The 24,846-nt window shown below is 39.7% G+C and overlaps 1 protein-coding gene across 1 annotated transcript; it reads right to left on the bottom strand.

Annotated features, from left to right (window-relative positions):
* Positions 1–1,376: 1,376 nt before the first annotated feature.
* On the bottom strand, positions 1,377–23,002 carry LIN9 (lin-9 DREAM MuvB core complex component). The gene is made up of 14 exons (XM_072410303.1): positions 22,814–23,002; positions 16,992–17,024; positions 15,726–15,787; positions 15,092–15,225; positions 14,181–14,306; positions 13,482–13,639; positions 12,235–12,368; positions 11,234–11,353; positions 10,174–10,275; positions 9,906–9,986; positions 8,615–8,740; positions 7,318–7,497; positions 7,143–7,240; positions 1,377–5,987 (listed from the first exon to the last, which is right to left on the bottom strand). Exons 1-14 carry the CDS (start codon positions 22,899–22,901, stop codon positions 5,882–5,884), a joined length of 1,548 nt encoding a protein of 515 aa, XP_072266404.1. The 5' UTR covers positions 22,902–23,002; the 3' UTR covers positions 1,377–5,881.
* Between the last annotated feature and the right edge of the window lie 1,844 nt (positions 23,003–24,846).

Consider the following 24,846-nt stretch of genomic DNA (forward strand, 5'->3'; position numbering starts at 1 on the left):
CAAGAGTAGACCACAAACTGCAAAACTTTGCTAAAAGGAAATAAGCTCAAACAAAAGGCTTGTAAGATAGCATCGGGTAAATCGTTTCCATTCCTCATAGATGACACTATTTAAGGGGTGATCGGGAAAGGTTTATCATTTCCTGAGGACTGTAGCTTGATTTGAACAGAAGATTGTGTGCAATGTTGAGGATCGAAATGGTCCCTATAAATAGTGGAGTGATCAGCGATGCGTAATATGTTTGCGCTATATAAATCCTGTTTAATACTATTAATAATTGCAGAAGACTGAGACTAGAGAGAAATGGGAAACTCAGAGACGGAATCCATCAGGGTTACTGTGCCCTCAAGTTTAAAGCTGGAAAAAGAAATATACCTATGAGATCCTGTTGTACCACCTCAGGAAATGTTAAGACAGAAGATTCAGGGAAGAATTAATTTATAACACAGTTTAAAATGATAGGCCTATAATAATAAAGAATGACAGAGCCAATTCCAGAACTGGAGGGAGAGAATATGCTGGAACCGTGACGGTAGCGGTACGGTTCAGTGTGTCCATGACCAGACAAGTAGAAATAAGAACAATGGGGGCTATAGGTACAAGGCCCAGCCTTAGGTGTTCATGTAACCTCAAACAGCAGGTATGTGGATCTGGGGACTAATGGTGACCAGACCATTGCAGTCTAGCAATAGGACTGAAAAATATATTCAGATCAACTAGGCTCTAAGGAGTAAGAAGGTGCCCCCTCTATACCGTATGGGAGAAAGTGCATGAAATACACACACTATCACTGTACACAGTGGATGTCTTGAGGACAAGAAATTAACACATTTAGGTGTACCAATTGTGTTCCATATCTGCTTAGCTTTAGGTTTACACACCTCAACAACCTCCTGCGCCCCCCCCCCCAAGAAAAAAAACCTCATCTTGCATGTATGTGAAAAAAAGAGCATCAAACTGGGCTTAATAAGAAAAAGTTGCTGAATAGGGATCAGTTATTGTGTAGGAAACCAATCACACAATGTTATTCACATTCTGACACAAACATCCCAAACACATCCAAAGCCATTCAATACTAATGGCATCCAATGAACCTTTTCAGTGCACTGGTGTTGAAGTAGAAATGGTGCATGGGTGTTATTTTAATACTTTAGGCAGCCCATATATTTAACCCAGCGCACGGTACCAAACAGTCTGAATGCATGGGAATGCACATGTGCATTGTACTCTGCGATGCTGGGTGGTGGGATCAGGTTAACCAGCAAAGTAATCAGCTGAGGGCACCATTAACCCCATTGGCACCTGCAACAAATTCCAGGTTAATGTTATCAGATAAAAACAATACAAAATACACAAGACAACAACGCTTTTGTTCCTTTGTTTTTTTTTTTTCTCTTTAAACTATACAAGCACTACAGGGTATGTGGCCCTGTGTGGTCATAGAGCTGTACAATACCATAAAATTCTTCATTTGTGGTTTCTAAAATTTGTTGTAGGTACATTTTCCTAAATCTAGCTCATAAAACAAAGGTGAAATGGTTTACCATAGAATTCCTCTTTTACCACCTATATTAAACAATCCAATACACAATTTTTACAAGGTAAACAGGCAAGAATACACATTGCGCTGGCCAAGAGACATCGCAGGCCGATGTTGTACATATGCTGCAGGGCACCACTTATGCATTGACAGATACTAGTTAACAAGCAGTGATTGTACAGAGGTTTTCTCATGAGTTATAGCAGAATCCAAAACTTTTGGTAATTTAGATAATAATGGATATCAAGTAGACCCTGTGTCAGGTTGGTATTGCAGTCAGTGTACCTGTTAAGGAGATTCCTATTGTGTTGCCAGTACAGCAAATGAAGATAATTTCTTTAATGAGGGCACATACAGCAAAAAAAACAGCTTGGGTAGAAGACTGAAAAAATATTAGAACAGGTTTTTTATTGGCGTGTGTCCCCATTAAAAAAAATTGTTTCATTTTTGTGTTTCCAGGACAGAAAGTGGGGAGTATTCTACCACTATGGACAGTAAAACAAGGTAATACTATTAAAATGACAACTTTAGCTAGAATTAGACTTTAAACACCAGTCAGGTAAGGGAAACCTGAAGTCCACTTTGCTTCAAAGGCAGATTGCTGTGGAGTTTGAATTGTCGGCTTCTAATACTACAGCCGATATGAAGCACATGGAGGTGCACCACAGGCTGTATTGGATACTAGAGGCTTCTTTCTCAAACCATAAAATGAATGCTGCTTTAACAAGGTGTAGACTATCTTGTTTATGATCAATCAAAAGAGCCCCTGAAGAATACATATCAATCAGAATGGACCGGTATCAATGGATGGTGTGTAAGGGGCAGCTTCATATGGGAAGACCAGCATTTAAAATATTAGGTCCCTTTACAATGATAATAAATATAAAAAGAATTTAAAGCCCCCAACACACATATAAATGATATAACAAATTTACAAAACTATACATCTGGACAAAATCAGAATATTTTCTACATACATATCAAACATTAAAAATGGTAGGATACCTAGCACGTCTAATCTCAAATACATCAGAATCATTGTTATGCCCAAACTTTAAAGTGACCCTGTTACAAGAATGGAAGAAAATGCCATCCTGTAAAAGAAGAGATTTCACACAGTGGAAGGTTCATGGTAATCTTCACTCTTTACAGAGCTACAGGCGCCAGTGGTATTTAACAGGTCCTGGTGTTTTGGATACTGGTCACCGCAGTTCTTTTCACTGACTGCTATGTCAGTGCTCTATCCTGCAGAAAAAGAAGAACCACAGTGCCCAGCAAGAGAAGAGAGGGGGCAGAAATCTGACATGCAAGGACATATCAGATTCCAGTGGCGCCTGTAAATCTTAAGAAAACACACTATTTTACAAATCACCTCCCAGAGTAAAGTTGGCTATCACTCTTACAGGGGGTCTCAGTACTTTATTTTAACTCATAACAGAGTTTTGTTTTAGGACACTTTCACCCAAAAGGGATCCGTCAGCAAGCTTAAGTGCATGCCAACAATTCCCTTTTTCTGGCACAAGTAGACATATTTGAGTATAAGCGTGTTTTCTACTCATAGAGAAAACCAAGCAACAACATGGAAAATGGAAAATCTCAGCAGGTGTAACTAGCTGTGCCCACTATTATTTAATCCTGCCTGGTCTGTTACAAGCAGTCCTTAAAGTGAATTAGTGCAGACCAAAAACACTGCTTACTGCAGCTGCACATCTTTCCTTGCTTGCTTATTACCAGGGCTGCCACCACATGGAAAAAATCTCATATTCGCCCATACCTAAATTAAGAGTATATCACAACATTTACACAGCACCCAGGGTGCAAAGGGACTGTAGCTTGTGCAGTTTTTGGGGCAGGCCTTAAGTTCAATTGTTGCTTTGACCACGAGACAAAATTTAAGGTATCCTTATTAACACATTAGGACCAAATATTTGATATATAGCAACAGAACAAAAATAAAAACAACAAAAAGTAATATGGCTGGCAGCTCCTGTACACCCCAAATATTTCCAACTTGATTAAAGATTAAAAAAAAAAAAAAAAAAAATCTAACGTGCATCTTAACAGCTTTTTATTTTCTTGCTTCCTACACTAGGCCTAATGTTGGTCACCAAGTAATCCTTGATAACAAGATATATGCCAAACAGCAGGGACACATATCACTTGGCACACTTTCTTTTGCAAGCATCTGCTTCTGCAGTTTCCAGGTGCCTGGCTGTCATGCTGGAACAAAAGCGCAAAAAGGAACTGCTGGGCATTTTAAAAATATAAACACCTTGACCACTTTGACAAGCACCACTGGCAGAACTGGTCAGCACAGTTTACCCTCAGCATTAACCACAGGCTATGCAGATCTTGTTCTATAATCCGTCAAACCTATCCAGTCGCACAAGAGTGGTCAGATCCTGCATGCACACCTGACACATTTTATCCAATATAGGGTCTAAGGGACCCTTCAGTTTAAAATCAGCAAAATACATTCCAGATGCATCAAAAGATGTTTTTAGGATTTGTTTTCTTTAAAAGCCAGCCAGAGCATGCAAAGGAAAGACTGTCTTCTGTCAGCTACAGAGGAACCCTTTATATGTAGAAACTGCAGTCTCTATTGCAGAAGTCTGGCACTTTCTCTACAACCAGTAGGAAGTCGATATTAAAGCCCAGGCACCAAGACTGAGCCCTTGTCTACAGCATGCTGGAAAGCAACAGGCATTTCTACTTTAGGACTTTGCACCATTTTGGTTTTTCTGAACCTGGAACATATTTAGCCCAATTATACTTAAATATTGGCTGAGTTTTAAAAGTTTTAGCACCTTTTCTTCCCCAGACATCCCATAATTCAAAACTTGTATACGCCCTGCTATTGCAAAACCAACAAAAACTAAAGGGCATCCTGTGGTGCTTGCTGCTAAGCATATATACCCAGTTTAGTAAAATCTTCACTTTACATAAGTGAATATTTACTATACAGTACTGAAGTGTTTGACAGTGTTAACACATGGAACCTAACTCAGAGAACAACATTGAACAAAATAATTTGAACCCAACAACCTTGGCCAAGCTCCATTTCTGTGGAAGGTACATAAAGCAGACATTGTTCCCATATGTACTATGCCTACAGAACACTGCAGAGCGCATCATGCAGATTGCCAGCCATTGGTTACAGATTTCTACTGTACGATAAAAAGAAATTTGTAATGCATCATGAGTGTCAAGGTTTACCTCATTCAAGATTAAAATTGGATTAGGATACTGACCATATTGGTATTCTCCTCAGCCCCTGTGAGCCGGATGTACCACCCAGCACTTTTCAGGAACCACCTCTTTTAGGCTGGTTGCTGAAAAGTTAGGCCAGAATACAGGAGCCTCAACCCACCTACAGCTTCTTTATACCCAGCTTAAAAAAAATCTGGGGAGAATACTGCATATTGATGACTAGCTTGTTGGTCTCTTGGCATCCTATTAAATAAGGCCAAGAGTAATGAGAAAAGTTGAAGTCCAAATGAACTGTCAGTTTAAATTGGCAAAATAAAGTTCAGGTGCATTAAAACAAAATGTTTGCAAAATCTTACAGGTTGTTTTCTTCACAAGAAGAGACCGTTCTCTGCTAGCAAGCTACAGCGAAGGATCCTTGCAGCCAATCTCTTTAATCGGCAGGGAAAATGAGCCAAACTGAATGGAGAACTGTATTTCTGAATTACCAGGGGATGTTCTCTGCTGTTCTCTTACCGTTTCAATACAGAAAAAAATGTCTTTTTCAGCATGCTAATGGGGGACATGTTTTTTACCCAGGCTTTGCAGCACCTGAAACGTATTTAGCCGATTTAAAATTTTATGAACGTTGGGTTTAGAAAACAATCGGAATCACTGCAATAATAAACCAATATTGTAAATGGGCCTGTACACAGACTGTGCACACAGTATGGCAGCCTCCTGTGCTTATGCTGATAGCTTCATTTTAAAAACCTGTTTGCCACAAGATCACATGGGCATCAATTTGTTGGATTCAACCAGACCCATGCAGTTCATAGGATGAGCACCCACAATTCCCATTTGTTATCACATAGTGAAAGCAATAATGCAGCTGTTGACAAAAAATATCATTCCGAGGTAAGCAGAACAGCGACAAAGAGCAAATGGATAATGGAGAAAAACAACGAAGGGAGCTCTTTCCACAATATCTGTAGACTTGGTGGTAAGCAGCCTGGATACATGGTTCCAGCTATTCTTTGCCTTGTGTATCCATAGGACAACGTAAATAAAATATGTCAAGTTTGTAATGCTGGTTCATTCGTAATACAAAGAAGAGTCCATATTTCTTGTATAGACAAGAGTGCGTCTGGAGTTTCAGTCCCTGTTGGTATTATTGGCTGAAAAGGCGTGAAGGTTTCCCATTTGACTCAGGCCACTCTGGATGTGCGCTACGTGGATCTCCACATTATTTTGAAAACAGCTGTAAGAAAAAACACAAAGATTGGTTAAATCACATTCAGGAATTATCATGCAACAAGGAGCTTTTGTTTGTCAAGTGCATGGTGGAGGCCGTGTGTGTTTGTTTTGTTTCTCTTATATGGGATGTTCCGGGCCAGGAACACCCCTATATGAGGGAGATACAGAAATCACCAAAAACTTTTTTTTTAACAGAAGGTGTACCCCAGCTTAGAAGTGAACTTCAGCTTTGCCGGAACAACACAATAGGTAATCTCCCAATTGCCAGTAGCATATATTTAAGTTTCCCCATGCCCTCATATGCAGCTTTGTAAAGGGGCCCAGAGCCAAAAAGAAATTTCAGGTACTTTTGAGGTTATGTAGCTTTTAGCTGTGAAACATATATGCTTCTGAGGTGCTTTAAATTAAAGTTTAATCAGCAATTATTCTGATTTGTTCAGCCCCTCCCCTAATTAACATACACCATTATTAAAAGGAAAAAAAAAGTTTTTTTCCCCCCATTTTATTTTTATTGCATAATATAACTGCCTTGCAACAGCATCTAACGCATATTATGAGAAATTTACAGTGTTCAGTGAAATCAGAGTAAGAAATTTCAGTACAGGAGATAAGCCGGTACAACTGTGCAAGACTGAACAGAAAGATGAAGTTCAGCTTTAAAGGAATTCTGCATGGAAAGAATCTCAAAAACAGGAGAAGGATGTTACAGTAGTCCAGACGAGAAATGATAAGAGCGTGTACAAGGAGTTTGGTGGTCTCAGGGAACAGGTAGGGGCGGATTTTGGAGATGTTGCGTAGGTGAAAGGAGACATGTATAATACCATTTTCTTTTGCAGGGAACTAATGGAATATTTTTTGTCAAGTATCATATTGCTTTACAATTTAAAGTCACCAAAACAATGTAATGTTTACTAAAAAAAATACTGTTCAACATTTATAAACAAACTCATACATTTAGTGAACAAAAAGCTGTGGAAATTTGCTAAGTTTTATATACTATGGTCATGAGACATGTATATTTTTCTGGAAGTTTTTGCAATCAAGGTAACTAAGGATAGTTTGTAACACAACATACATATATACATACGAATACACACACACCTATAAAAAAAAAAGAACAGAATAAAGAATAAGACACTTTGAGTCTTAATACACATACCTGATATTTGTAGGGTTTATTGAACTCTTTATATCATTGATCGAATCTGTTAAAGATTTGAATTCAAAGGAATTCAGGTCCCCTCCTTCCGCCAGACACTGTAAAAAAAAAGTAAGGTGTCACAAATGTTTTTCTATTAAAGCCTGGAATTGATGCACTGATGTTTAAGTCTTACTTTGATCTGTAGGAGGATAGCTGTGAGCCGAGATATGAGGTCTGTCAGGCTCTCATTCTGTACACATGGCTGGCTGTTGGAAGTGTTTGCTTGGCGGACCATCTCCTGGGCTTCTTCCTCACAACGCCGCCTCATGTCTGTTGGCTGGTTTGCAGGCTGAAGGCCTTGATCTGGGGCAAGCTGTGGAAATTTGAAAAAATACTATGGTCATGAGACTTGCATGGCAAACTCCTCCTCTTTCTTGGAGGTGCTAAACAGGTAAGATTTTTCCCATTTTGTGAACAGATAATGGCACTGAATGATGACACACAGTGACAAGTTGTCTAGGTTCTCCTCCATTACGTTACAATGAATGTTTTTTTTGCTACCCTCTGTGAAATGTAACCCTGCAGTGGGCCATCAATGCAATTTAAAGAATAACTGCACTTTAAACAACATGCATTGATACCATTTGCCCTCCCCTTGACCTACACCAGCCTACATACGTAGAACTGAAAGCCTAAACCCAGTGGTACAAGTCCTAATATCCTGGATAAAGCTGTGCATTAGTGCCCCATACAATTTTGAACATGTGCAGAGGAAGGACTGTGATGACTTGGTGGTGCTGGATGTAATTAGTGGACCATTGGCCATTGAACAGAGACAAGTATGCCTCTGAGAACTGAAAGGGTAAGTTGGGTCAGTTCAGGGGCAAACAAAATGCTCTAATGCACCTAATTCTTAGGCATGAGATCTTGACTACAGGTGTAATTCTAACTGAATTTTACTATAGTCATAATTCATTCTGGAATTGTAAGCCCTGCTGCTTCCATCTTTTTCTAAAATTTTACGTTCATGGAAATAAAAAGCGTGGAAGAAAAAGTGTGAAGTCTACACTAACACATGTGATATATGACCATGTACAAAAATGAATATACATAAAGTATATTCTAAGAAATATAAAAATATTTTGAGGACAAAATCTAAATACATTTTAAGAAATGTTTGTTTTCCATAAACTATTCCTATCCAGTCACAAGTAAAAGACATGGAGATGTAACTATCATTCACCTTATCCCAATACATCTATAGCTTAAAATAACTAGACCCTGTAGGGTGTACCCATAGTACCATTGCAAATATTTTTGAACTCTGATTTTGAATAGGTCTTGTCATGTAAACTTCTCATGATCTATTTGGCTTCAAGATGGTTAAGCATCATAGAATTCTAGTTCAGGTTGACTACAAGGCCGATTCAGTCCCAATGTTTCCAAAACGTTGTACTCCTGAATAATCAATATGATTATGGTTTCCTTACCTCATAGCAGTACTGCTGAACCTTATGGAGAACCTTATTAAGATCCTTGTTCAGTTGCTCCAGTTCCAGAACAAGGGTGGCATATCTCCTCTGAAACTCGATACCAATAGGAGCAGAATAGGATTTCTGCAGGGAGAATTACAGCAAAAATCAAAAAACAAAGCTGAACCCCAGACTTTTCCTTTAGCCCTACACAGTTTTAACCGCTCCTCTCTCGTACTGAAATTGCTTAGTTTGATTACAGTGCACATTGCGAGATTCTCACAAGGCATTTTAAACTCGTCTCCAACAGCAACACAGACATAAATAAAACTATTTTAGTTTCTTGGATAGGGCTTGGAAGCCCATCAGGGTTTTTATCTGTTGGCAATAAGGAAAAAAAGGGCAAGGAAATATCTCCAACAGATCCCCGTATAACAGTAAAAACTGGACAAGAAACCTAATTTACATTTTTGTGGCATGACAAACCCCAACTTTTGCTTTTTGTATTTGGTGCAGACACACACTGGAGGGCTTCAGCTTTCATTAAGTGAGCCTAATCTTCTAGTGTGTTCCTGCAACCTTAGCGAATGGGAATACACCGGCTCTCAAACATAAGAAATCATTTTAATTTTATGTATAGGGCAAGACAACTTTTCTGTTGGCCATACAGACCTATACCTATAGGCCCTACAGCAGTATATAGCAATAAATATAGTTTAGAATTTGATTTTGTATTGGACTATTTAGTAAGTGTCACGAGGAATTTTCACTGTTTCAATTTCTATACAAGTATAGAAAAAAAAAAAAAAAGAAATGTACGAGACGGGCATGGGAAGAAAAGGGGAGAAATAGATTGTGAAGGAAGGGTGTAGGTAAGGGAAGTTGACAGGCCCTTATCGGCTCCTGACAGACCATGTGATTATTGTTAAGGTAAGCATCTATTATTTTTGCAAAGTTTGCTCTGGTAAAGTCTTTGTATTGCAAAAAGCTTTAAAGTGGCAGAGATTTTATACATCACAATTGCTGAACTCTTTCCATAGTGTTAACTAAATGGATATACAGCTAATGTTTTGGCTTCAGTATAATGTTTTGGCTTCAGTAATTGCAGTCATACGCTTGAATCAAGAATGCATCTGTGTGACAGGTTGGGGTGGCAATTAGCTGAACACCCAGCACATACCTATTCTGGGTCAATGATTCCTTATGTATTAAAGGTGGAGAATCAGAACACCAACCACATAAGCTGTATATTATAGAACCAGGTCCGCTTGTCTGAAGCCGAACTATACTGAAATATGAATATTCTCACCAGTTTCTCTGCCTCTGTGTTCATGTCTTTTAGTTGCCTGATGTGTTCTTTCTTGATCATAAGGATCTTCGATAACCTTGTCTAAAAGAACAAAATATATAATGTTAAAAATATGTTATAAACTTCCATACAAATGTTTTGCAAAAAGAAATTTATAAAAGTAAAAACTTTCATGATGAAATAAACAGAGCAGAAAATAGTATGCTTTGTCCATCCCATGTTAGGTATCAAAAGATCTAGAAAAAAAGGCAAAAGGCAATTTACTTACCACCTGAACAAGAAATTCCACTGGAAACCCCCCTATTGTGTGGTTGTCTGTGCTGGATGATTTGTTATTCCAAGGAGATTGTTCCAGCAGGGTATCACTTTCCTGAAATATGGTATTTGGTATAAATATAACAAAACAAGGAAAACAGACAAAGGCTAAAACTGAACATGTAACATGTAGAAACAAAGCTATGAGCAGTTTTAGTTGCCAAAATATTTTCAGTGTGTACATACATTTCAGGACACATGGTGCAAAATGGCTGCACTGCATAAAAGCATGACATTAATTCTGCCCTTAGGCTACGTGCACATGTCAGATGATTCTGGTCCGATAATTGGCTTGGGACTGATGTCAAATGAGAATCTGGCGTGTGTACAGTGCATATCGTCCAAAACCCGTCCTGGCGGGTCCATGCCTGGAGGAACGATTGTAATGAAAGTGAAGGGGAGATAGAGCAGTGGGGTGCCGATCAGTTGCCCCTCTCCATAAAGCAGAATGGTGCTGCTTGTTCAGTCTTTTGTCGTTGGAAAGGACTGTGAAAGATACTTTCCAACGACAATTATTGCACATGTGTATGCAGCCTTAGATTATGTTTTGATAGGAGTACTAATGAACAGAGCAGTGTTTTAAAGTAGAACAGCTAAATATATAGAATGCATATGATGGAGTTTGTTAATCCAGTTCTGAGATTTACATGTGTCTGCCACATATCAAAGCAGTTCAGTACCACATACAGTTCTCAACCATCCAATCTGCTTTAACCTTGTCCTTGTACATAGGCATGGTTTGGCTCCTTTTGCCATATGTCCCTCTAGCAATCTTCTGCTCTAGAGGAACTGCAGGAGCCTCAGTTGAATTATAATATATTGAATACATGTTGAATTATAATTATAAAGGATAAACTGCATACCCTTGTGTCTTTTAGATCTGCCTACAGTTCTGTCCTAATGACATCATGATCTCCTGAGGCAGATTTTAGAAAAGGCCTCAACAAAACATACCAATTTCAATAACTTTTCTCAATGTAAATGCTTCTACATAATAAAAAGGGATTACTCACCATGATGGGTGACTGGATAGTGGAAGGGAACTGTAACCGTGGCGGAGTCATGAACATTCGGGAAGGCCTCTGTTTTTGTCCAAAGGAAGAAATGGGCATTGTTTCATGTGGCTCATTGCTCTGCAGAATGTGAACAAGGTAAAATTGCATTACAAAAAAGAAAACTAAAAATTGTTTGTTCAGAAGGTAAAACAATTGCTGTAAAGGTATCAGTCTCTGGTGTGATTGGTATCTAATACAGACTGTTAATGGGGCAGATGATCACCTGACCTATCAGATACACACTTCACATTACTTGGTGTTCTTACAATCATCGATGTCTACTATTAAATTTTTGATATGTTCCTGAGCAAGGAAAGGATACGACTTCACCTTTAACTTTAATGTTAAGATATCCAAACTTAACATACATCAAGTGTATTAAGCATGAGAAAGGGGTAAAACTGCGTTGCTGGACCAAAATCTGCACATATATAAAAGTGGAATGATTCTGCTTATCATTCTTGAAGAGTTTGTTTGTGCTCCTCACTTAAAATGTCCTAACTCATGATTTCACCAAACACAATGAGCTTTTCAGAATGTTCATTAGAAGCTGCAGCAATTTAGATAGAGCACTGCCTCATTTCCAGGCAGCATCCCCTACCCGTCCTTTCATTATTGGACTTCAGCTTGTACAATCAGTCTAAGTTTTGCATGTTGGCAATACCTAGGTCGGTATACATGCAAATGAAGCCTGAATAGGAACACCAACTTCTCAGGAGTGACATTAGGCCTTTCTGATATTGGCATAACTCCAACGAAAGCCGGCCAACTGTCTGGCAGAAGGCTCCTGAATTAAGTACTAAGAGAGGGGGTACCGTCATGTTTCTGGTGGCTTTGTACAGCACCTTGCGGTTACAAATAAAGATATAGTCCAGTTTTTCACAGAAGAACCATCTCACGTTTTAGAAGAATATATGTAAAATTATCTAGTTCTACTAAAGCAAAAAAAGCAAACTTACCAGAACTTCATAATCTGGGATTGTATGGGTACCGAGTCCATTTCTATCAAATGTAACCCTGTAAGTGGAATTCTGGGTGTCCACAGCATCAATCTGACCAGTGAACAGGCCATCGTGTATTCCTCGTAACCGAGCTGAAGAGATACAGAAAAAGGGTTAAACCATCTGTAGGCTGGACACACTATTAAACACTGCACTTTGAATGATAAAAACCTAATCCTTGGCATAGCCCCCCACATGTGTGACGCAACACACACAGTCTTTTTATTTTATTTCTTTGGTGGTCCTCTCCTAGTACAGAGAGTGGCGGATAAGCGATGTTGGCACCACTCTCTGCTTCGATACAAAATGCCATGATAATGTCTTCTCTTTGGTGGTGGTGGGGGGACTCCTATAGGGTCCAAAACTGTATACTTGTCAGGTCTTGCTCGCTCACTGCCTCCACCAACTTCCTTATCCATCAACTATCTGGTGTGACAGTTTAGACATATGTTAGATATGTTTAAAATGAGTGTGCTTATTGCCTTTTCGGGCCTGATAACTAATTTATCAGGCCAGAAAGAAGCAGCTTTTAAAGAAGCAGAAAAAAGAGAAAAGAGCAGTGAAAAGTAAAAAAACAAAAAACTTTGGGACCCATTTATCAAGTAGTAATTATCAGACATAGATCACTGTATCGGTAATTGTACAAAACTGGCATTTAGAAACCAGAAACTTCATTCCCTAATCATTTATTCTTAATTACTACTTTTGAGGCTTTTAAAAAAATGATAAGTATCTACAAATATATACTGTGGCCAGTTATTGCTATAAATGTAGCAGTTGCGGCCCCAAGAGGCTGTTTACACATGCTTACACCTAAAAAAAAGCAAAAATTCCACTCAAGGTGCTTGAAACAAAATACCACAGATCCCTATTGTAAGCCATGGGCATTCTTGACGTTCAAAGTGGTAAACATAACTGATGTAAGGATTCCATTGGATTGATAGCTATTTGATAAATATGGCGATTGCTATCTTTCAGTGGGGATCCTGCTAAAAAACTGGCGATTTTTTCAGATTTCATAAATCGAACACAAAAAATGAGAAGTGTATAAAGAATTACATTTTTCTGGGGAACAGGGTTTTAACTGTTTGATAAATAAGCCCTTTGGGTATAAAGGCAAGAGATACATGGAACACTTAAAAACTAAACATTCCTCCGATTCGAGTTCCTTCAAGTGTACAGCATAATAAACACAAAAAGTTTACCTGTGACTTTAGTTCCAATGACCAGTGAGAGGGGGATTTCATCTGGCAGATCCTTGAACTGAGACACATCTGCCACCTTCCTTTGCTGCAAGAGGCGTATTTTTTGTCGTTTCTGTTCCAGAGCTGATCGTTCTTCTTCAAAGAATGCCGCAGAACACCTACAAAGTCAATCACAATACTAAAGAGATGCTATGTCTGACAACAAAACTGTCTGATATTATATTCTAAAAACTATTTCCTGCAATAATTTTCAATGAAACATTGATATGCCAGCCTGTTCAAAAAATTCTCTCTCTCTGCAACCAGTGTTAAACATTTGTATCACTTTTATTGTGAGCGTTTAAAAGTTTTGTTGTAAAGGGAAACAAGTTAATAAGTTTTATTTTACTAACACCTATAACATCTTTGTCCAAAACTGAACAAGGCAAATATTAATGGCAATCATTTTGATACATAATTGCAGACAGTATGCAAACGTGATGGAAAGAAGATCTGTTTCAAGGGCCAAAAGTTTTGCACACTAAAACTACTCCTCAACTTCCTTTCACCTCGAAATTCAGTTATGAGGGGATCAATCGTGTCCATGTGACACCCAAAACAGGCACAACAATAGATGTGGGACAACATTTCTTAGCATTTCTGCATTACTTCCCAAGCATGTGTTCAGTTTTTTTTCTACATTTCTGCACCTCGATTTACCTTCGTGGCTTCCCCATAAGCCGTCTGATTTTGCCCCATTCCACTCTGGTTAGTTTCCTTGTCTTAAGATTTGGAAAAGACTCTTTTAGGCAAACACAGAAATCATTATCACCTTCAAAGAGAGGCCTGTGAAAAAGAGAGAAGACATCAACTAAATTCATACTTATACTTTCATACATAGATCTGTCACTCTACTTTCTATTATGAGTACCCTTTATTCTGTGCTGCAACCCATTTAGTGTGATGTAGCATAGGTCTGGGAGTCTGTACACCCCTAATTATAGCAGGCAAGGGTTAGAATGTCTAACAATGCTTGAGGGCTAGAGTATTTAAACTGAGCGCTTAAGGGCCAACTTTTCAAATTACCATTCATTCCAATCAGACAGTCCACACCAGAGTGTTTCCTGGATGGGCTGTAAAGAAAACACATCCTGCAGTGCTTAGAAAATATTAAAAATACACAAACGCTCAAAATGCTTCTAATAAAAATAATGGGGCAATTATAGATATTTTTAAGGCTTTTTCCTATTCTTTCTCAACTGTCACATATCATGGTTTAAAACACCCTAAAAATTTATACAAATGCTGTATGGCCATTTTAAGCATTAAAGAATAATGTCAGTGTAGACTTGGCCTTTTTGTTGTCCTGTCCTGAGGTCAACTGTAGACTGTTTCTTGCATTGGTGTCTAAAGGACAGGAAGTGAGGTAAAATCTTCCCAGTGGGATTAGGGAGAAAACTTAGGTTTGCCAGACCTGTGAGAAGGACAGTCAATCAAAACTCAGAGATCAACTAAGAAAAGTGTAGTCTATTTTTCATAGTTCTTCACAAACAAAATATATAAACGAACATGATTTATTACAGCTCTAGAAGTGTAGGTTGGGAAGGAGAGTAAGTCATTGGATTACTTACTTGTCAATATTAGAATAAAACCACTCGTATATACACCATTTGTGTGCTTTAGGAAGTTTCAACAAGTTTCGGAGCCTGTAGCCAATTTTCTGAGATGCTTTTTTCACCGGAGTTGTTGTGGTGGATGTAAACTTCTAAAAGGAAAGCCAATAATAATAAAAAAGTAAAGTAAATTTCAGTAAATTTTGTAAAGCATAAAATAAACCATGAGCAGCCACTACAAAGAAGCACATTGATTAACACTTGTCTGGGTCATGTATTTCAGTCCTCTGAGGGGGTACATAAGGAACATAAATGTTTGTGTTAGAGTAATGTCATGGCTAAAGTTCCCATCCAGCGAAATCCTTGAATCAGTCTTAGTCCTGAGACTGAGGACACCTAAGTAGTATAATACACATGTCTACTCTGAGACTGGCAAAGCCTCCAGACTCAGGTATTAAAGCCTTTGCTATTAAAAAAAGCTGACACACCGACAGGTTCTGTTGACATTTTTAAAGATACCTTTTTAGAAACCAAATTCCTTTGAAAACCCAGGTAATATTGTGTATAGGTAGTGGGTAGATATGTTCGGACATACACCTGAGATAGCTACAGCACAGCAAAACTTTGTAAGGACATTTTCAATCTTGCCTACCCTTTCCTGAACAGGCTTTTGATATACGACGTGCTCAAATTTTTTTCTAAAGACGATGTTGGCTATTTAAAGGAAAATATGATTAACACCCAGTTGGCCAGTACAAAAAAAAAAAAAATTACATTTCTGGTTTGGATTTCTAGTAGAAAATCCAGACTTTTTCTCAGGTTTAGACTGAATGAGGATGGCATGAGGATCTGTCAGGAGTCTAGAAGTCCATAACATTTTGTGCAACTGAAAAAGATGGAACAATACGATACACAGAAATGTAAATAGGTGGCACCTTAAAAGCCCTTACTTAGAGTTCATCAATTTAAAGTTAACAGTAAATGAGTGAATATAAATTATATTTAATGTAAAATGTATTTTTTTTTTAACCAAACTTTATTTTTACCACAGATGAGCCAACAAGCCCCCTTTATGATAGTATATAGGGCACTCTTTTTGGAGAGATCAGAAATCAAGGTTTAGACCTATAATGTTTACTCCGCACTCTGGTTTAGACAAACATAGATCAGTATTCTCTCCATATTTTTGTTAAGCAGTATGAGAAGGAGCTATAGGTGGGTGGCAAACCTCTGTATTGCAATCCAACTTTTTAGTAACCACCCAAAAACAGCTGGGGGGTTATTAAAAAACATCCGGATGGTGCACCTGGCTAAAAGGGGCTGTGGGAGAATGCTGATAGATATTGCTTAAATAGATGTCTGGACCCTACTGGCCGTGATTTGACAGCTCTGAACCCTGATGTGTTTAGAGCAGGGAACTGCAACCTGTGGCTCCGGAGCCGCATGCGGCTCTTCAGCCTTCTTGTTGTGGCTCCCTTCGGCTGCCGCGGGGAGATCTCTGATGGGGGATCCCCTTCCTCCCAATAAGTGCTTTCAGGTTCACACCATGCAGAGCACATTGGGAAATGGATGAGCCAAAGTTCTTCAGGTCACCATCCTCGTATGTTTTTTTATGTTGTGGTCCCAGGCTACCAGAGGCAGCTGAAGAATCCTACAAACAGTGAGCAGGCACATGCCACTTTCTTTTTGTGTCCCCGCTGGGGTAAAATTCCCTCACTTTCTGTAAGGTCAGCAAGACAAGTAAGAGAATGGGAGAATAGTAATTGGAACAAAAATTAGCAGATAATGAAGTTTTGAATATTTATGTCCAAAGCAGTGTATTCTTACTGGCAAAGGTATACCAAAAAATTCCCAGCGAGGACACCAGACAGTAATACATTCTAGATTAAAAATATTACTTTTAGAAATAATCTCTTACCTTTAAGACTAACAAGGGCCTTCGCAGAAGAATCTGGGGAGGAAAGAAAAAAAATATTTAATACTACGAATGTATAAACTGTATGTTAAGGTGTAAAATGTAAATCTAGAAGCAAAGGAGCAACTGGATAGGAAGAGAATAACATGAAGCATAATTGTTCCTGCAGCCTCATTGCTGCATAACTGTAATGAGAGGCACAGCAGCATTGGACTGCCATTCTTACAGGATTTGACAATATTGTTATGGTGCTGCTTGCAGGAAAAGACTGTGCACCAAATGCATCTCCATGCTCTTCAATTCAATGTCTGGGGCTGCATACACACGTGCAATAGTTGGACGAGAATCATCCGACGTGTGTATGAAGCCTAAATCTGTGCTTCCTAAGTTTCTCTTTCAAATAATATTTAATTTGCTCATCATTGATATTAGGAAGAAAAGTCCTCTTTCTCTACCAAGAGGGTTGTCCCCATACAAAGACTGTGCTGAACAATGCATGGTTAGGCGATATTAGTAAAAAGATCAATGAGCCTGTAGGCAATACTGATGGAAACCTACTGGCAATATTGCTAATACTGTGCTCTCTGCTTGCATTTTGCAGGGCCTAGCTTCCATAGCACAGGTCCTCTTAAAACTTGCCACTCACTGAAACTACACCAAACGCTAGGATAGGCTAATATTACACTAATTGTCAAAACAAGGAGAAAAAAAAAGCAGACTTTTTAGGTACATATAACAACACAAAATTAAAATTTACAACTTTAAACTACTACTTAATGGTAGGATAGGCTTTGTAGAAGTGTTAAATGTGGAAGCTTACTAGCGATTGGTTACGCCCGAGAAAGAAGATCAGCATTGGAGATTATATTGGCCTTTTTCAATTTAATGTGAGATTTTTTTACTGCTTTTGTATTTCCATGTTTGGTGAGATGGTCTCAGTGGCAGAATCTGTTTGATGAGGCTGTCTAAACTATAACAAGTTTGGTTGTGAAAATATCTTAATTGGTTTCCTGAGGAAGCAGACATCATCTGTGAAGCGTGTAGAATATGAATTGAGATTTTACAACAATGTAACTTTGTTTCGTGTTTTTATATGTTTTTTAAAATGGTTATTTTATGGTATTTTAAGAAATAAGTTGTTATATCTGCCTAAAACGTTTTGCATGTTTTCATTTATTTTAAGAGTTGGGATGTGGCAGATGAAATAAAATTTTTTTTGTAAATATACTGGACAAATTTATGTTATGCTTTAGTTAAGATTACACTGAGTTGGTCTCATCCAAATGTAAAATTTTGTTTTTGTGGGAAAGAGATTTCAGGTACCACATCCCTGAAGTATCAATTTCAACTTCATTTTGTGATTTTTCAGGAACCACACATCATTCATTTACTCTATAAAGCTTAAAAAGTAAATATGAATATATATATATATATATATATATATATATATATACACACACATTAAAGGAAAACAGTACAGTACATCAATACATTTACAGTAAGATTTATTGAAATTTTTCCCAAAAAGTTTTTATGCCTCTAAGTTTGTAGTCCTTAAAGTTGAAGTCCTTTACGCGTTTCACCTTTTGGCTTCATTAGCAGGATCAATTTCTCCATATGCATAATCCAACATTAGAAAATCCTTATATTAAACTCCATTCATCCATATGAGAGGCATAGTATATTGTCCTAGCTTTTGTGATATTAATGTATCTCTATTCTTTCCAACAAATAGCCAGACAGTTAGCAGTGTAATCTCCCTTTAACAGGAAAAGTCACCAATAGATACAACAATACCAATATGCATTGTCTGTCACAAGCTTTCAGTAGTAAATAATGCAGTGTCTCTGACCTTAAGAGTGTAAAATGCCCACTTTCAAACTATCCAACCATCAGCTCCTCCAAATTTATATTAAAAAACAAAACTTTGATCCCTTTGTTGTTTTTTTTTTGTATCATGTACCAGTATCTTGCAAGCACTGACAAGATTGGTTTCTTGAATCTAGTATCTCCTGTGCACAAGTAACACAATGTTGAAAGCAGACAGTGATACATTGTTGCATATAGTTGCATTATATGAGAATATTCAAGCAAGTTATTTTCTCACCCTGTAACAAGTTTAAAGAAGAATATTTGTCCCACATCAGGAACTGGGTAACCTAGCTTATCACACACTGAGTAGAGACAAAAGGCTCATGAATAAACCTGCTCCAGAATGGTGCTAAACACACCAGGGTAACAGGAATAAAGAGTCTGTAGGATGCAGTTTGGCCCTCCTAGTGCTGAAAGGACAGCAGCCTGAATGAAACAAAAACCAGTCAACAAAAACAATGGAGCGCTACAATCCGACCAGGAGTTACAGGCAATCTTTCAGCTATTAACATAAAAAAAAGCTCCTCTCATAGGGAGATATGATATTTATCAGAAGGTTTGCATTAGCCCAGAAACCAACAAGAGCAACACGTCAACAAAGATGGAAAAGGAAAGTAACACGGGGACTTGGGATATTTTAGGTTCAGCAGATTGGAAGATTGGTCACACGGGGGAGGGTAACAGCTAAAAAAAAGGGATGAAGGAAGGTGGGGGTGCAATGAATTCACATTCAGGGAGGTAAACAACTGGAAACCCGGATGTTCTTGTGCATGACAACAGCAGAATAATAAGGAGCAGGGCTCTGTACAGCTGTACAAAATGACATCACAAATGGATGTAAACAAAGTGGCCGCTTTATAAGATATTGCATGACTTGTAGACCTGTTTTCCAGATTAGTTAAAAGCACAGAAAAAATGCAAAAGCAGAAATAAAAAGTAAAAAAAAAAAAAAGAACATAGTTCAAATGTTGAAAACTAGTGGAAATGGGGAATAAAATAGGTCACCTTGTAGAAATTTCAAGAATTCTGAGTTTTTCCAGAATTACCAGAACATAAAAAGCAGCAACAATTTGTTTGTGATCTAGTTATAAAAGAGGCTAAAAAAATTGATTTTAGAGAGAAAATGCAGAAATTGCTGTTAAATACTCTAACTTTGTTTCTATAAGATTGTGAGCCTCTTTGAGGGACAGTTAGTGATATGACAATGGACTTTGTAAAGTTCTGTGTAATATGTTGGTGTTATATAAATACTGGATAAAAAGCTGTACACACAAGTTGCAAAACTTTTATTATTATTAATATTAAACAGGATTTATATAGCGCTAACATATTATGCAGTGTTGTACAATAAATAGGGGTTGCAAATGACAGAAGAATACAGACAGTGACAAAGGAGGAGGAGAGGACCCTGCCAGAAGAGCAAACAGAGATGGGGCTCAAGATCATGGATTATATTTGTCTGCATTTGAAGCCAATGCAGGTTAGCAAATTGGAGCAAAGCTGTATTTGACCTGTGCTGCATTTTTAGACACAACATGAGGTCCATTTGAACGGCAGGTCAATTGCACCCCTTGGTGCAGGGTCAGACGCGGTATCAGACAAGAATGTCCATTGACTTGAGTCTTTACTTACAGAACTATACAAAATGTTAAGTAATAGAAGCCTATTGGTAATCACTCGAATTCATGAATATGAGGCAGACAGGTGCAGCACATTTACAAGTTCTAGTACATCGTGGCAAACACAGGACAGGACCTCTCAGACAATACAAATTCACTAAAGCTACGTACACACGGCAGATTTTTATCGCCCGATAATCGGCCAATTATCGGGCGAAAATCTTCCGTGTGTACAGTCGGTGTCGTCCATCGTCTGGACGACCGACCTGCCGGATCCACGGACGATGGACGACAGCCGATCGTAATGAAAGGGAAGGGGAGAGCGCGCAGCAGGGTGCCGCTCCGTCGCTCTCCCCCCTCCCCTCTCCATAGAGCATGAACGGTGCTGTATGTACAGCATCGTTCATGCATCTTGCAGCCCCTTGTCGTTGGAAAGGATCGTGAAAGATCCTTTCCAACTACAAAAATTACAAGTGTGTACGCAGCTTACAAAGGGCCCCACCTTCCAGCAATCTGATCACAAGTAAACACTACAAACCATGCAATGCCCCAGACTACTAGAAACTGATTGTGAATTTTATACTAAAAGTTTCATTAAGTTAACTGAAGGACTGAAATGAAATGAAACACAAACACTGCAGCAATTCTGTGATCTGATCTTTCTGTCTCATACAATTTCCATCTGCTCATCTTTGCTGCAAAGCTCTTATTTTACTTCTTTTTTACTATAAAAAGGATTTTAAGGTTTGATTGCATAGAATCACACAACACTTTCACCGTATGCAACCAAATGGCAGCATAGCCATTCCAGGCTCGGGATGGAGAATCCCAGGATGGAGGTGATGGCTATACTTAGATGCTGCAAATCTCTAAAGCAGGGGTCAGCAAACTTTTTTGGCTACTAGGCCATTTTAGGAGGTCAAGAAGGCACACTAGGCCAGACTCTCTCTCGAGTCCTGCGCTGATGGCTCTGCCCCCACCAGGAACGCACCTGAAGGGAAATCCCTCTCCCCTGCAATGCATACGGAGGAGAGGTAATGTCCCCTTACCCCAGCGGCGGAAGTGTTAACGCCAGCCGCGGTAAATAGGGAAGGGAGGTATACCATGGTGGCTTAAGAGCCGCATGCGTCTCCGGAGACACGGGTTGCCGACCGCTGCCAGCCGGGATTAGGCCAGATCGACCAGGGGGGCATTAGGCCGGATTTGCCTACTGGCTAGGCTGTATCTGGCCTAAAGGCCAGTGTTTGCCTATCCCTGCTCTATAGGGTTTTGGGGATGAGGTGTTGGGAGAAACAGCTATTCTCTTCCACCAGGGACTCTTTTCGGGTATATAGCCCCCTGGTTGTATTGGCTATTCTCCTAAGTCAGGGGCACAGGAGCTGTGTGGAGGGACCCCTAGAGTTAGATGTTGAGTAAAAAAGACCTCCGGTGGTATTGGCTATCCTCATTCTGGGGCCCTAGGGTTGTGTGGATAGACCTCTAGAGGTATTGGCTGGGGTTATAGAGCCCATTATTGTGTATAGCGCCTCCTAGTGGTATCAGCTATCCTCCTCTGGCAGGGACCCCTGTGTTGTGTAGAGAGAACCCTAGAGGTATTGGCTGGGGTTAGGGACCCCAGAGTTGGATATAGAGCCCCCTAGTATCCTCCTCAGTCAGGGCCAAATTATTTGGTGCGCCACCCCCTTGTGTTTTTGGTTATGCCCCTCAGTCAGGGCCCCAGTATTAAACATAGGGCCCCCTAGTGTTGCTGGCTATCCTCCTTTGTCAGGGCCCCAGTATTTGGTGTCAAGCCTCCCAGTGCTATTGTTTTGGTGTGCCCCTTAGTTGTATTGGCTATCTTCCTCAGTCAGGGACCCTGTGTTTGGTATTGGGCCCCCTAGTGGTATTAGCTACCCTTCTCAGTCAGGGCCCCTGTGTTTAGTGTAGGGCCCCTTAGTTTTATTAGCTATAGTCCTCCGTTAGGGTTCCTGTGTTTGTTGGGGCCCCCAGTGGTATTGGCTATGCTCTTCAGCCAGGGTCCCTGTGTTTGTTATGGAGCCCCCTAGTGATATTGTCTATCCTCTTCAGCCAGGGCCCCTGTGTTTGGTATGGGGCCCCCTAGTGATATTGTCTATCCTCTTCAGTCAGGGCCCCTGTGTTTGGTATGGGGCCCCCTAGTGTTAGGTTGATAACTATCCTCCTCAGAGAACTCAGTGTTAGGCATAGGGGCCCCCAAATGGCCCCATCCTTCCAGGCTCCCCTTCCTCAGGCTTCTGTCAGTCTGTAGCAGTGTCGCCCCCGTTGGGTGACAGATACAGCCGCCTCTCAGTGACAGCCGCTCCCCGCCTCTCTCACCCTCCACATCGGCCAGGTCGGAGTGTGGCCCCTCCTCGTCTTCCGCCCCCGAGCCGGCGGGGCCCCTGGCGCTCTTCATCCTCTTCATGTTGCCGAGTCACGGGCTTGTCGAGCCTCCGTTGGGTTTGAACTCCCCTCTCTGCGCCGCCATTCGCGATCCCGCTCGCGTTGCTGGGCGAGATCATGACGTCAGCACAAACACAGCGCGGGCTGCGTGCGCGCCCCCGGAGCCGCTCACCCAGCCGGAGACAGAAAAGGGAACCACGGGAGCGCGCGTGGCTGCCAGCGGGGACGCGCGCTGCACTTTATCTTCTATCTCACTTGCAGCCAATTCGGGTGGGTGGTTGTATTTCCAAAAACTACATTTAAATTCGGCCTTTTTGCATACCAAAAAACACTGCAGGTGACACAAATGAGAGAAAAGCCCAGCAATGATAGCATCTGTGCAGCTATTTATAAAACATATTCCTGCACATGCAAACAATGACAGATCTACTGTGAGTGGTGATATTTAGATTTCTCACATCCTGGAATATCTGAGAGATTTGGGCTATTTTCTGCCAGTCCTGATCCAATGTTGGGCTATTTTTAGCAATGACACGTGGCAGCTGCTGGATGTGACCTCAAATGACTTCAATGGAGGCTGCCAGGATTCCTGTTCTGCATTCCTCATTGCTGGAAATCTGGGATTACAATTGTACATTCCCTGTTATCCTGGCCTGTGCACCAACCATTCATGGATTTAGGCTGTCCATCATTTCATCCTGCTGTGTTCCATTCTGCAAAACTCCACCCCTTATGGGTCAGGGCAGTTTTTTTTTTTTAAATCTTTGCTTCAGGGTTATTTAGCAATACAATTGTCATTAATTAGGATAACAAATACTTTTATTTGAAGAAAAAGGATTTTTTTTGTGGCAATATTGTATACCAATTTACACACATAAAAGCACTTTATACACTACACGTCTTTTAACCTCCCTGGCGTTCTAATTCTCTCCGTATTTTCATGCAAAAAGCGGTACACTGTTTTGCATGGAAATGTATTTTACATTGTAGGTTTATAATTCTTAGGCATAAGTCACCGAAATATGTACAACATTTAATAAATTTAATAAACTTTAAATAAAAAAAAAAACACAAAAATCTTTAAAAAAAAAAGGGGTGCATAAAAAAGTGAAACGTGTAATATAATGTACAGTAGCATGTAAAATATATATATATATATATATAATTATATAATATAAAGATTTCTTTGTATTGGACTCAATAGTTATTTTGTATTGAATCCAATACAAAATGATTTAAATTTCCGGCCGCGCCTCCCGCACGAACCAATGGAAACCCCGGAGAACGTTTTTGCAGTCACCGGAAGAAGATCGGAGAAGGAGGACACGTCCCAAGGACCTGGATGGACGAGCAGGTGAGGGTTTTTTATTGTTTTTAGCAACCCCGAGTGTGACTCAGGATTACAGCTTTTTGCATGTTTTTTTTTTTTACCCTGAGCCACACTCGGGAATACGGCTACGGTGGTTAAAAATGGGAGATTTATTGATAGGGATATTTAGGGACCTGCACGTTTTTTTTCTTCCCCCCTGGTAACTGATTGTAATAAAGGGAGTAAAAGGAAATACTATATATAGGTTTATGGGCTCTATTTATAAAACAGGGAATTTACCTCCAATGACCTACTCATGACTTCCTCACTCATAACCTCATCACACGCACGGCTCTGAGACTTTTCTAGAGCTGTCCCGACTCTCTGGAATGGTCTTCCTCGTCCTATTCTACTTGCTCCTACTTTCTGCTAATTTAAAATAATCCTTAAAACCCAACTCTTCAACCTCACCTACCCGTCTTCTTCTCTCTCCTAAAACCCTCACTACTCACCCACCATTCCATATCTCCCTCCTATTGTGTGATACGTCCCCCACCTCCTAGATTGTAAGCTCTTTGGGGCAGGGTCCTCTCCTTCTCCTGTGTCACTGTCTGTATCTGTCATTTGCAACCCCTATTTAATGTACAGCGCTGTGTAA

Source organism: Pyxicephalus adspersus, chromosome 4 (assembly GCF_032062135.1).
Source record: "Pyxicephalus adspersus chromosome 4, UCB_Pads_2.0, whole genome shotgun sequence".
NCBI classification, from domain to species: domain Eukaryota; kingdom Metazoa; phylum Chordata; class Amphibia; order Anura; family Pyxicephalidae; genus Pyxicephalus; species Pyxicephalus adspersus.

Bases quoted from the DNA above. Each gene is read 5' to 3' on its own strand.
- LIN9 (XM_072410303.1), bottom strand. From the start codon at position 22,901: ATGAAGAGGATGAAGAGCGCCAGGGGCCCCGCCGGCTCGGGGGCGGAA. The intron at 8,741-9,905 runs GTGAGAATATTC...TTCTCCCTGCAG, and splicing joins ACACAGAGGCAGAGAAACTG to AAATCCTATTCTGCTCCTAT. The intron at 5,988-7,142 runs GTATGTGTATTA...TTTTTCTTACAG, and splicing joins ATAAACCCTACAAATATCAG to CTGTTTTCAAAATAATGTGG.